The following is a 13,396-nucleotide window of genomic DNA, read 5'->3' on the forward strand; positions in this document are numbered from 1 at the left end:
GCGTCAGGGTCGGTGCTTTCTCTATTGCAGCCTCTGTCCTTTGGAACTCCTTTCCTGAATCGTGGCGGCTGGCGGACAGCTTGAAAACATTGACGTCTTTACTGAAAACACGGCTGTTTAGACAGGCATTTTATCAGCTCACTGGACTGTTTGTCAAGCATTTCCTGTTGGCATCTTTCAAGGGTTTTGATTGTTGTTTCATAGGTCTATGTTATGTATAATTTTAGATTTTATGTATGTTTTATTTGTACATGGCCTAGTGTCTTTTAGGTGATTAATAAATTCGGATGAAGATAAAGATTGTAGCTTCTATCCCAGTCAGCTCTTAGGCATGGGGGCACATGGGGGGGAGGGGGGGAATCAGAGACCATGCAAGGTCCCGTGACCACGCGGGGTTCTCAGGAGAGAATACAAACTTTTCAAGGCTTTTAGCGTTTTGTGCTCTCCCTGGGGCTCTTCCCGCTCACCATTCCAGGCACACAAAAACCATTCTCCACTCCAAAAGTTATTGTTCAAAAATAAAGCCTTTACTGAAACTGGTAAGCAGGAACAAATCCAAAAATCTGGACACACTAGTAGCGATGGTCCAGTACTGTGACTCAAAGTCCAAAGTGGCAGAGAGAACAAACTCAGCTTTTTTTTTCACTCTCTCCACATCCTTCCCAGGTAGGTAAGCTCTCTGGGGCCCTTGGTTGATTTGTTGGGTCAGTCAGCAACTCTGTGGACTTTCCCAATGCAGGGTGTTTCTTCCCTAAACATCCCCAGTGCCCTTATCTTATCAGACTCTGAAGAGTTCCTCCCCTTCCTTGCGCTCCTCAGCTTCAGAACTTGCTCAGGAACACTGCTCTCAACACTCCTTGGAGTCCTGGATTCCTTTCAGCCACCTTCCCTGAGCAGGAACAGCTCGTCCTCTGGTCCTTTCCCGGTGGAGGGAGAGGGCCCACTGGCACCACTCCGTGGGGAGATGGATAACCTGCAGATCTTGGAATCCTCTCTCCTCCTGCCCCGCAGGGGTGCAGGAGTCTTAGCTCCATTGACCCATCCCAATGGAGAGTGGCACACCTCCGTAATGCTCAGACACTGCACTGTGATCACAACAGGGGCAGGGTCTGGCTGAGACCCCCCTGACACACACTGAGGGCACTCGGAACAGCTGAAGCCACTGCTACCACTTCTGTAAGGGGCAGAGCTGAGCACTCCCATCACACTGCAATAAAGTAGGGTCGCTCAGGTGTTAGTCCACTTGAAAGCAAAGAAATAAAGGTCGACAAACAAAAAAAATAAGGCAACATTTTTTTACTGGACTAACCTAATACATTTCTTGACCAGCTTTCGGGAGCTACACTGCCATCACCAGGTACTTATTGATGTTATGATGAATGTGATTAAATCCTTGAACCTTGACCCTGGTATATTCTGATATTATTATTGAAAAATGTATTACACTCTTCACTGTTCAAGGCAAGTTACATAATAAAAACATCCATTAATTAAAACCACACCATAAAGCCACCACAACAAACCAAATGATCAGATCAGTGCCACATCAATGCTACAATCATAAAAACCAATGTCTTACTGACCAACCGCCTTTAATCCCTGTCCTGAAATAATGAGCCTGGCTTGATCCGTCTCCCCTTATAGATCTCTTGTGATGACCTAATGGGTGCAGTTTAATCCCTGTCTCTTTATACAAGTGCTTTCTGATCTAGTAATGAATAAGGTTCCCCTCTCTTCTTCCAGGTATTTTCGGATGAAGTAGTGAATGTAGCTCTTCGACTGAAGAATGCCAAGAGCCAGATGCTGCACAAATCAAAGAGCGGCAGGACCTTTACAAACTGACCAGGAGTATACCAGTGGTACATCTGAATATCCTGGCCTCCCAGTAATGGAGGGAAGCTCGGGGAATGCATTTTCTTCCACTGCCTTCCAAAGTCAACTCTCCTTTCCTCCCCTCAAAAACACAGTTTGCTGCAAAAAAAAATAAAAATTGCTGGACTAAATATTTCAGATGTGTAGAGCAAACATCCCTGATCTGGAAACCAGTGAGCAACGGAAGCATCAGCCGTCCCTGAGAACTCATCATCTGGGCCGTATTTTCCTACGACAACAGACTGCAGGAGCTCAGTCAGAGGCCTTTCAGAGGTTGACATGAGAGTCTAAAGGAACAGTATAGCCAGACCTTCCCAGCTTCATTGGATTTAATTTGCGCTGGTTTTAGAAAAGAACATTAAGGGCCTGATTCACTTCTTCAAGTCTGCATATATGGGAAAATACTCTGCTAAATCAGGCCCTACACCTGTAGCTGTGCACTGTGATATAGCATTTTTTAAAATAATTTTTGGCCTTTCAAAATAATGCTCAAGGTGGCTTACAGCATTTATTGGTATTCAGGGTCAATGAGTCCCTTCCCCCAGCGCTTGCAATCCCAGTGGGCACCCAGGGCAACGGGAGATAAAAGTGACTTGCCCAAGGGGGGGGGTGACACTGGGAGGCGGTAGGATTTGAACCTCTGTTTTTTTTCCTGCTTCTGAGCCTACTGCTCTGACTATTAGGCCACGTCTCTTTGAATCTGCAAAGCAGAGGCTGTAACTCTACGAGTTCCGCTGAAATTTGCAGGGCCGCATGGCATGGGGAGCAGGGAGACTCTTTTGAAGTCAGTCAATGTCTGCTATCTATGTTCTCACCAGCATGGCACTCTCCTCCGGGCACATTGCGGAAGCGATTCGTGAGTAGCCTGACTAGTTGCAAGGCGCACCAAGTACTTTCACTGCACACACTTTTGTAATTGATTTTCAAAGGGAATATACATGAGTAGTTTCTCTTTGCAGATTAGCCAGTGTTGCTTTACTCCCCCAGTCTACACACGCCCCCGAGAATGCTTCTGTTTTATTGTGGATAAAAGTACACGGGTTGTGAACCCTGCACGTACATTTCAGCTGCTCCAAGAGGGCGGTTTTCAGACAGCGCAATTGCACTCAGGTAAATTGCTATTTACTGTGCCAGTGGCTTTGAAAATGTCCATGTAATCTTATACTAATTCTTCATCAGGCCCTAAATATTGTACCTCTACACGCACCCTATAGTTTTCCTCTCCATGGTACCTTCCCTGGGTGTACATAAGATTGCACATACATACAGACAAAGAACATTCCTGAAATGAGAAGACAATGGCCTCTCAATCTGAGACAATTTAAGGGGAACAAGGAAAAGAGAGAGCACCAACCAGGAAAACAGAGTGAAAAAGTGAAGGCTCTTTCTATAAGCATGGTTTGTTGTTAAATAACCTGTATGTACTGCATATAGGCCTCATAAATAAAGGCTTTAATAACAAATCTCAGGCTTGCTGGCTACACAGTTTCTGAAATCCTCTACCCCGGAAGAAAGCATTAATCAGCAGTTCACAATGTCTTTGGTTTGGAACTGTACTGGCGATGTGTTCTAATTCCGGGCTTCCCAACCTTGTTTTTTATTTATTTGTTCTGTATTGGGGGTCAATCTTGAGCGGCAGGAGAGCAGACAGAGTTAACCGGTTCTCTTTAAGGTGCCCCGCTGGGTAAATCTAAGTGCACAAAAGTTGTGCGGTTGGATTTAGGCCTGTGAACAATTCTGGATATACCCTCTAGGTTCAATTACTCCACCAGGTCTAAATGCCGTGATGGCGTGGTATTCACTAATTTAGAATCATGGTAGAGACTGATGATGTCACAGATCAACATTTTCTGATTGGTAATAGTCGCTTTGCGAAATCAGGCTAGATACTGCTGCTGTCAGATTTAATTAAAATTTATCAGGTCATAAAGTGAGTGTCTTGAACGTCCAGTGTCCAAATTGAACCAGGTGCCAAACACTGGAAGGATGACTGACGGAAGAGGGGGTATGTGCAGCTGCTCTATGCAGCGTGCTGGAAGCTGGTGTCCTAGTTTCATGAACCAATGTAACCATTTTGGGTTTAATATTGTCCTAACTAGTTAAATTTGAAAAAAAACAAACCTTGCCATGGGCACACTCCCCACCAGGTCCCTTTTTATGTCCGGCTGAATCTTTGTGCGCAGCTTAACGAGCGGTTGGACATATGTTTTGGACGCGCGTCCACAAACCCCGATGCAATAAGAGGATCAGCGCGTCCAAAACGCGCATCCAAACAAAGGCATAGCTAATGGCATTCATTACAAGTAAATGTCAAATAGCTGAGGCTATTAGCTATTACTCTGCAATGCAAAAAATCCCCATGCACCCGGTGCGCACTTTTTAACCCGTTAAATTTTACGCTTGCCCTGGAGCAGGCGTAAAGTCTTTCCACACATCAAGGGCTCAAGTTAAAAAAAACAAAACAAAAAAAAACCCCTGCTTTTCTGTGACTCTTCCTACTTAGTATCATGACAATCCTAAGTAGGAGGAACTACAGAAATCAGCACCATGCAAAAAAAAAAGTCTTGTCATAAAAAAAACCAACAATTTGGGGCGCACAATATACACCCACAATATACAGCTCTGGGTTGTTTATATTGTGTGTGTGTGTGTGTGTGTATTGTCCCGGTAAAATAGTTACCACGGGAAATAATGGACACTCATAAATTGAGTGTCCATTTCCTAACCCGCACACAGCCACGTCTCCTGGGTGCCCGATGCCATGGACACGCTAGGGATGCACAATTTATCTCTAAAGCGTCCTTTTTAGCGCGGCGGCTCATTTGATTATTAGATCAGGTGCCCAGCGCATCCATACTGCAGAGGCTTGCAGGAGCATACAAAGGTGTACTTTTGCAGTTTAGCACACTTTTTTTTTTTTTTTTTTACTCCTGAACTGTTTGCATGTCATTAGTTTCCTGTACCCCACAGGAACATGAAGTTATAACATAGGCCGTAAATAAAACTCGCATTAAAATCTAACTCTGATTTTAGCATGGGTTTTATTACATCGCCCTATAGCCGCTTAATTAATGACCATGTTTTAAAAAAAAAAAAAAAAAGAAAAAGCCCATTGTGCTTGCTAGCTCCATCCCACAGCCCCTAACCCAGTTAGACTAATAAGCCTGCCAGCCCGATCACCCTTTCCCCTCTCACCCCCCCCCCCAAATTGTGCTGAAGTTAATATATATAGCCTTCCCCCCCCTCGGTGTACCTCCGGAAGCTTTGACAGCAATTATTTATTTATTTATTTATTTATTTATTTATTTAAAGTCTTTTATATACCGAAGAATAGCAGTCTGCCTTCTCTCCGGTTTACAGTATAACAACTTGATACAGGTAAATAACTTGATACAGATAACGAACATAAAACGGTAAAATGATGATAGATTAAAATAAAGGTCAGCATGGACGCTGGAGGTACTTGCAATTGTGTAATATAATTCGATAATAGATACTAAATATAAATAGATAATAGATACTAAACAAGCAAAATTGTACTGTGGGCCTTATCCTAATGAGGTGAAATTCACAGACACTACTAATATCTTGGCAGGGGCTTAAGGTGCTCCTTTATTATTTGTGTACGGTCAGAGCACCCTAACCCAGGGCTCTTTACAATAAGTTACATACTGGAACAAATGAGTCTCTGCACCCCAGAGAGCTTACAAATCCAAGTGGGCACCGAAAGCCTAAAGGAGTTAAGGATTGGCAGCAGCAGGAGCAGAATCCGGTCTCCTGGCTCTCATTTCATCGTTCTAACCGCACGTTCCCAAGGCGAAGTAACTCAAACACGCGCTACGGCAGCCTAATATCCCCGGGGGAAATTTCAGGTCAAGATAAGAAAATGCTAACTTTTAGAAAGGTATTTCTGGAAGCGGTGAAAAGTACTCACCACAACTCCCTTTCCCTTGTACCCCTGCTCTTAAACGTCGAAGAAGGCAGAGAGTGCAAGGCAGAGATAGATTGTTCAGTGACTTACAGACTTAGAATTCATTACTTCAGCAAAGGCCGGCATGAAAAATTCATTAAATGTTTTCCACTGTGCGGTTGGTAGTTGACCGAAACTCACCCCCCCTGTCTCTCTTCCTGCCTGTCAGCACGGTCTTCTCTCTTAAAGTTATGTGTCTGCTTCTCTCCCTAATGTTTCTTTTTCATCCAGATTTCAGGTACTGTGACCTTAAAAAAAAAAAAAAAAAAAAAGGAGGGGATGGAAGAATGGATAATATTTCCTGCAGGAATGCACACGTCCGTCACCTGCAGTTAACAACAATCTACTCCATGTCAGAAGCGGAAAAAACAGATTCAGTCCTGAATTTACAACTTTTGTTTCCCTAGCCTTTCAAGAGAAATTGGAAATTCTGGTCCATAGGCGGAAGGTGGCAAAAATCAGGATCGGCGTTGCCATGGCAACTGTCTCCTGCTCCTTTGGGCTGTTCTAGCACCATCAGGACCGGTCCCTACCAGGGGATACCTTACCCTCGGGCTCCATCTGCAATTCCCTGGGGGTTGCCCCTGGTTTTTAAAACTTTTCTCCTCTCATCTGGCCTAGCTTCGGCTGTAAGAAATCCTTGGCTTGGGGGTCACATAGCACAGTGCTCTCAGGAACCCGGCAGCCCTGCCCCCTGATCAGTAGGTGTTACTGCTATAGGATAACTGAGACTTCCTCCCCTGCTGCAGCCCCCGCCCACAAGGCGCTAAGGAGCGGAAAACTCAGAAATTGAACCCGCTTTTCCCTCCCTCTAGTGCACATGCATTTTAACAGGGGTGGAAATCTCCTTAGCAGCCATTGGAACAGAAAGTGCTGCTTGCCCCTGTGGGAATATAGTGCAGGGATTTAAATTTAAATCTGTTTTTATGAAGAAGAATGGAGCAGTTCTGTGCAGAAAGGGGTAGATTTTAAAAGGAGGGTGAGCGCGCCAATTTTATAACATGCCTGTGCCGTGTTATAAAATCCGGTGGCCATGCGCACATGCGTGCTGGATTTTGGAATCCACGCATACATGCACGAGGGGGGGGGGGGAAGAGTGTGAATTTTAGTAAATTACGCACAGTGATGTAACCGTCCCTTCCCCATTTCCCTCCTAGTCTGCTCCAATTAAGGAGCGGACCGGAACTTTCCTATCCCTAACCCTACCCTTCCTAACTCTTCCCTTCTCAACCCTGACCCCTAACCTAACCATCCCCATTTTCTTTGTTTTTTTACTTACTGCTTTATTGGAGCAGAAGTAGCTTCCTCGTGCCGGCCGGCTGCTGGCGTGCGCTTTCCCTGCACAGCAGCTAATGGCCACTTCCCCAGCTGCCCCCCCCCCTTCCCCCCTTTTTCAGGGCCCAGCGCTTGTGTGCGTATCAGAAATTTTGAAAATCTGCGGCAGGGCCCGGGCACACGCATAAGTTCTGATTTTTTGCACACGCAGCCCTTTGAAAATTCGCCCGAAAGGTTTCTGTTCCACACTGTGCCGTTAGAATGCAGAAAAAAATAACAAAATCCAACATTTTTTTCCACCCTTAATTAATAGCCCCTTTAACCCCTCCCTCCCCTATTGTCAACCCCTAAAACAGCAGGTCATAAACCAAAAGCAAAACATTCACAGATATCAGGAGGAATCTTCTCAAAGAGAGAAAATAACCCAGACACGTATTCCTGCTTCAAAATACAGAGTGGCACTGGGTACTTGAATCTTAGCAGTTAATGGCAATGCTTCTTGCTATGGGCCCGCTGTAATGCATAGTTGGGTGCATATTTTTGTAGGCAAACTTTACTTCAGATGCAGCAAGGAGTTTTGCACACAAAAAAGGTGTGCGTAGAACTCTGCATTGTGTCTAGTACCTGCGCATGCATGGACGTCCTATGCAAATAAAGGTGTTTACTAATCCCCTCCCCCCCATGCAGAGACACGCGCTGTCTTAACATATTTTCTTAGCACTGGAAAGCCCGTGTTAGTCCGTGGGCAGAAGCAGGAGTTCTGGTGCACATTAAGAAATGTGGAAGGAAGGCAAAACAATTTCCGGTTTGGTTAAAAGGTGAAAGAGGCTATTTTAGCCAAAAGATCTTCATTCAAAAATTGGAAGAAGGATCCAACAGAAGAAAATAGGATAAAGCATAAGCATTGGCAAATTAAATGTAAGACATTGATAAGAAAGGCTAAGAGAGAATTTGAAAAGAAGTTGGCTGTAGAGGCAAAAACTCACAGTAAGATTTTCTTTAAATATATCTGAAGCAGAAAGCCTGTGAGGGAGTCAGTTGGATGGTTAGATGATCGAGGTGTTAAAGGGGCACTTAGAGAAGATAAGACCATCGTGGAAGGATTAAACAATTTCTTTGTTTCGGTGTTTACTGAAGAGGTGTTGGGGGGATACCCATACCGGAGAAAGTTTTCATGGGTAATGAGTCAGATGGACTGAACCAAATTACGGTGAACCTAGAAGATGTGGTAGGCCTGATTGACAAACTGAAGAGTAGTAAATCAACTGGACCAGATGGTATACACCCCAGGGTGCTGAAGGAACTCAAAAATGAAATTTTAGATCTATTAGTAAAAATTTGTAACCTATCATTAAAATCATCCATTGTATCTGAAGATTGGAGGGTGGCTAATGTAACCCCAATATTTAAAAAGAGCTCCAGGAAATTGACTTCAGTGCCAGGAAAAATAGGGGAAACTGTTCTAAATATCAAAATCACAGAACATATAGAAAGACATGGTTTAATGGAACAACGTCTGCATGGCTTTACCCAAGGCAAGTCTTGCCTCACAAATCTGCTTCACTTTTTTGAAGAAATTAATAGACATGTAGATAAAGATGAACCAGTAGATGTAGTGTATTTGGATTTTCAGAAGGCATTTGACAAAGTTCTTCATGAGAGGCTTCTAGGAAAAGTAAAAAGTCATGGGATAGGTGGCGATGTCCTTTCATGGATTCTTAACTGGCTAAAAGACAGGAAACAGAGAGTAGGATTAAATGAACAATTTTCTTAGTGGAGGGGAGTGGGCAGTGGAGTGCCTCAGGGATCTGTACTGGGACCCGTGCTTTTCAATATACTTATAAATGATCTGGAAAGAAATACGACAAGTGAAGTAATCAAATTTGCAGACAATACAAAATTGTTCAGGGTAGTTAAATCACAAGTGGATTGTGATAAATTGCAGGAAGACCTTGTGAGACTGGAAAATTGGGCATCCAAATGGCAGATGAAATTTAATATGGATAAGTGCAAGGTGATGCATATAGGGAAAAATAACCCTTGCTGTAGTTTCACACTGTTAGGTTCCATATTAGAAGCTACAACCCAAGAAAGAGATCTAGGCATCATAGTGGATAACACATTGAAATCATCGGTTCAGTGTGCTGCGGCAGTCAAAAAAGCAAACAGAATGTTGGGAATTATTAGAAAGGGAATGGTGAATAAAATGGAAAATATTATAATGCCTCGGAATCGCTCTAGGGTGAGCTCGCACCTTGAATAGTGTATACAATTCTGGTCGCCACATCTCAAAAAAGATATAGTTGTGATGGAAAAGGTACAGAGAAGGGTGACCAAAATGATAAAGGGGATGAAACTGCTCCCCTAAGAGGAAAGACTAAAAAGGTTAGTACTGTTCGGCTTGGAGAAGAGACAGCTGAGGGGGGGATATGATAGAGGTGTTTAAAATCATGAGAAGTCTAGAATGGGTAAATGTGAATCGGTTATTTACTCGTTCGGATAGTAGAAAGACTAGGGGGCACTCCATGAAGTTAGCCAGTGACACATTTAAAACTAATTGGAGAAAGTTCTTGTTCACTCAATGCACAATTAAACTGGAATTTATTGCCAGGGGATGTGGTTAGTGCAGTTAATGTAGCTGGGTTTAAAAAAGGATTGGATATGTTCTTGGAGGAGAAGTCCATTACCTGCTATTAATTAAGTTGACTTAGAAAATAGCGACTGCTATTACTAGCAACAGTAACAGGGATAGACTTAGTTTTGGGGTATTCGCCAGGTTCTTATGGCCTGGATTGGCCACTGTTGGAGACAGGATGCTGGTCTGATTTGGTATGGCATGTTCTTATGTTCAGATCTGCTTTTCTGCACAGAAAGGCATGCTTTGTTAACATAAGCCATGTGTTCTAAAATACAGTTTCTGTGCATCAGTTGGGGTTTTCTGTTTGCTAAGTCTTTTCTTTGTGCACATTTTCAACTTTGTGTGCATGTGTTTTACCTCCCGATATATTTGCATACCGTTAGCTTATTACAATGGGCCTTTAAAAAAAAATGATCTTGCGCGTTAAGAAACTATGCGCTGAATTTTAGGGCACAGTTTGCATGCTCATCTAATGACCTCTGGCCCTCTTTGATGTAAGGATTGCAGGCAGGCTTCCCAAATGTTTCAAAAAAAATGTTTATTTGGGAGTCATTCTCCACTCTAAAACAGCAAACCTTCCAAGGTGACTAACACAGCAGGCTTTTCTCTTTTATCCAAACTTTCCAGCGGCATTAAGCTTGCTATGCAGCGATAATCTCCACTGTGTAGCAATCCACATCTTTTAAAACGTTTTACATTTGTTCGAACCATTCCTCCTCCAAAGGACTAATTAACTATCAGAAGAATGGCCTTCAACATATGATTTATTTTATTTTATTTTTTTAAAGAAAAGGAATGCTATAACACAACTTCTGTAGATAACTTTCCAGGTTCCAGATACCAAACACATTCATCTTTACAGACAAAGGACATTTATATTATCCTCTCTATTATGATCTGGCTGTCATCAAGGGGCAGCAGGGTATGAAAACTCCAGTGCGAGCAACACCATGAGATGCAAGAGGCATGCGAGGGGAGGACTGGAGCTCCCAGCAGGCAGCAAATGCCATTTGTAGCACAATAATAACTCCCATTGTCCATTTCCTGGACGAGCTGCTTGTTAAATATAGATCTGTCATCCCCTGTAATTTCTAGCACTGCCAGGCGAGTGCCCAAAGCAGCCAAAAGAAACAACTCGCCCTAAAGATCAGGAAGTAAGACAGCTCACCCCTAATATGGCTGCTTATGGTCAACATTTACCTCTCACCCCTCTCGGGGTGCTCGCTCGGTACTCGAACTAGGGCCATACTAACAGGGTGCGGATGCTGTGCGATTTTATGCCTCTTTCCACTGAGGAAATTTTAGGTATCGGTCTATTATTTTCTGGGTGGCAAGGGTAGGAGGACAGGAAGAGGAGCCAACACCGAGGTGCATTAAGGAATTCTGTGCCTGAGAAATTCCAGCCCTTCTTCCCCTGAAAGAGGTAGGTGCTGCAGAGAGACCCCACAAAGTGCAGCCAGGTGCCCAAGAAGAGCCTTGGAGCAGATCGAGCTGCAATAGATAAAATGCTGAGCATCCCTGTACGGACAAGCTTGCCCTTTGCTTTTATTTTATTGTATTTTTTTTTCCAGACAGTTGCTGCTGTGCTGACATCTGAGGCAATGGCACTTAATGAAACCTCGTCCGATTAACAGCACATGGACAACGTTATTCAGCAGCACGAAGATTACAATTCTTCATCCAGGACTGAAACAAAACAAAACATTTGCTATTTATAAACCAGGTAATTAGTTGTTCAAAACACTGTTCTTTTTCCATTGGGTTTTCTTCTAACGTCTTAATTTCCTGTGCTGGAAACGAGGGAAGGAGAGTGCCCTGCACAGAGACTGCAAGGACTCGGGGTCTGATCCTGAGCTTTCCCAGATGGAAGAAGGGCGATAGATCACTGAGGTTTGACTCTCAGCAGGGCTGCTTCCTTTCAACTGTTCCAGGAGCCCTGTGCTTTCAGTCTCTCTCCTCCCCTTCCCCACTCACTCACTCTCTCTCTCTCTCTCTCTGCCCCCCCTGCGGTAGAAAGCTTTCCAGTTTAACTCTGGAGACAAGAGCCAGGGCTGGTGTAGTTCAGAGGGGGGCCCCGAGACCTTCTCTGTGGAAAGTGCATGCATCTGAGGAAGGGGATTTCGCACGCAGTCTGCGAGGCAGCAGCAGCAGGCAAAGCCCCTTCTGCTGAACTTCAGGACAACGCTGACCGCAGAAAGCAGTCGTGCAGGCTTCTGGAAAGCAGAGCAGCTCCCCCACCCCCCCTGCCAGGCTGGAGTCCGGGGAAAGAGGAACAGGGGAGAGAGGCAGCAGGCCAGAGAGACCCCAGCAGGGAGCGCAGAGGCCCAGGCGAAGATGAGCAAAGGCTTCACAAACAGACCCCCGGGGAGGTCTCTCGGCGGACAAGCGCTGGAGTGACATTGCAAAGTAAAGACATCGGCAAGTCCGAAACCAGTGGTCCACCGGCAGGGAGAAAGCCCCGGAGCTGCAACACGTGGCCACCCAAGACAGTCTGGCAGGGAAGAGAACGGCCAGGAGCGGCTTCCAGGCAGTGACCCGAAAGCTTCCCATTCTTCCATGAGGCACTCGGGGGTCTCGCCTTCCTAGAGCTGGAAGCCCTTAACGCTGTCGCAGAGCCGTGGGGTCCGATTCCTTTGCTTGGGTGGGGAATCATCGGATGTCTTTCATGCCCGTAGCTGGGGCCCGGGAGTTTCTTTCTTGTGCTGCCATCTCGTATTCCCTTGGAGAGCTGGCGTCTCCTTAGAGCCCTCACCGCTGCAAAGCATCTGGACAGCCTCTCTCTCTCTCTCTCTCATTCATTTCTGCATCAGTAGCGCTAGGCACAGCCGAGTAGCACTATAGACGTGGGGAGTGGTGGTGGGAGCCGTGCATGGCCGCTGGGGGGCCTCTCTTGGTTGTATCTGGGGGTCTCTCATTCCTCTGCCTGGGATTTCTTATTTCTAGAGCTGAAATCTCTCCTTGCTGTCGCCTCTTCATTGGCGGTGGGGGGAAAAAAAAGGCCTATTGACATGTTTCCGGTGCTGCTCTTGGAGGTTTCCTGTTTGTTTATTTTCTGCTCGGAGATCCAGGGGAAAGCCTATTCGGGAAGAAAGAGGCCAACTAACTCTGCAGCCCAGAGGTACAAAAATAGTTTTACATATCCTTCCTGCCTGCGGGTTTAAAACGTGTCCGTGACAGACAAAAATAATGTTTTTTTCTTAAGCTGGAGTATTTCTTTTTTTGTGGTGTACTTTTTATCCTGTGGGGGTGTAGCATTTCCATGTGGCTGCCTTGTTTTTATTACATGCGTATGGAGGTGTGAATGCATGCATCTATACCTCCAAAATATGTTCGGCTGTGAAAAATGCTGACCCCCGAGGCGAGAGAGAACAGTGACCGAAAGAGCTGCAGTGCCTAATGGCGTTTTCAGCTATGTGGCTATTTATACTTTTATTATAGGATGACACTGCTCCAAGAGGGCTGGAAAAACAGCTCTGATATTCTCATTGCATTAACAAGTGCCTGCTATACCGACTATGGATTGGCCAAGAGTACTTTTTGTTTATATGGCTTATTGCTTAACTTGACTCTAGGAAAATCACAATGTTGAGGTATTTTCCACCTTTTTTGGAACTTCAAAGTGGATTACGTTCAGGAGGTAC

At 44.8% G+C, this 13,396-nt stretch overlaps 2 protein-coding genes across 10 annotated transcripts in view; both read left to right on the forward strand.

The window, feature by feature from the left end:
- LOC115079425 (circularly permutated Ras protein 1-like) overlaps positions 1–3,345 on the forward strand; it is a 144,332-nt gene extending 140,987 nt beyond the window's left edge. For all 7 annotated transcript variants that reach the window (XM_029583013.1, XM_029583010.1, XM_029583016.1 and 4 more), the window contains one exon: positions 1,744–3,345. In XM_029583013.1, coding sequence (XP_029438873.1) covers positions 1,744–1,842 — 99 coding nt within the window. In that variant the 3' untranslated portion in view covers positions 1,843–3,345. The remainder of the gene's footprint in view (positions 1–1,743) is intronic.
- An 8,167-nt stretch (positions 3,346–11,512) lies between these two features.
- Positions 11,513–13,396, forward strand: part of VWCE (von Willebrand factor C and EGF domains) — a 103,143-nt gene continuing 101,259 nt past the window's right edge. For all 3 annotated transcript variants that reach the window (XM_029582810.1, XM_029582811.1, XM_029582812.1), the window contains exon 1: positions 11,513–12,873. In XM_029582810.1, coding sequence (XP_029438670.1) covers positions 12,764–12,873 — 110 coding nt within the window. In that variant the 5' untranslated portion in view covers positions 11,513–12,763. The remainder of the gene's footprint in view (positions 12,874–13,396) is intronic.

This window comes from Rhinatrema bivittatum, chromosome 17 (assembly GCF_901001135.1).
Source record: "Rhinatrema bivittatum chromosome 17, aRhiBiv1.1, whole genome shotgun sequence".
NCBI lineage: Eukaryota > Metazoa > Chordata > Amphibia > Gymnophiona > Rhinatrematidae > Rhinatrema > Rhinatrema bivittatum.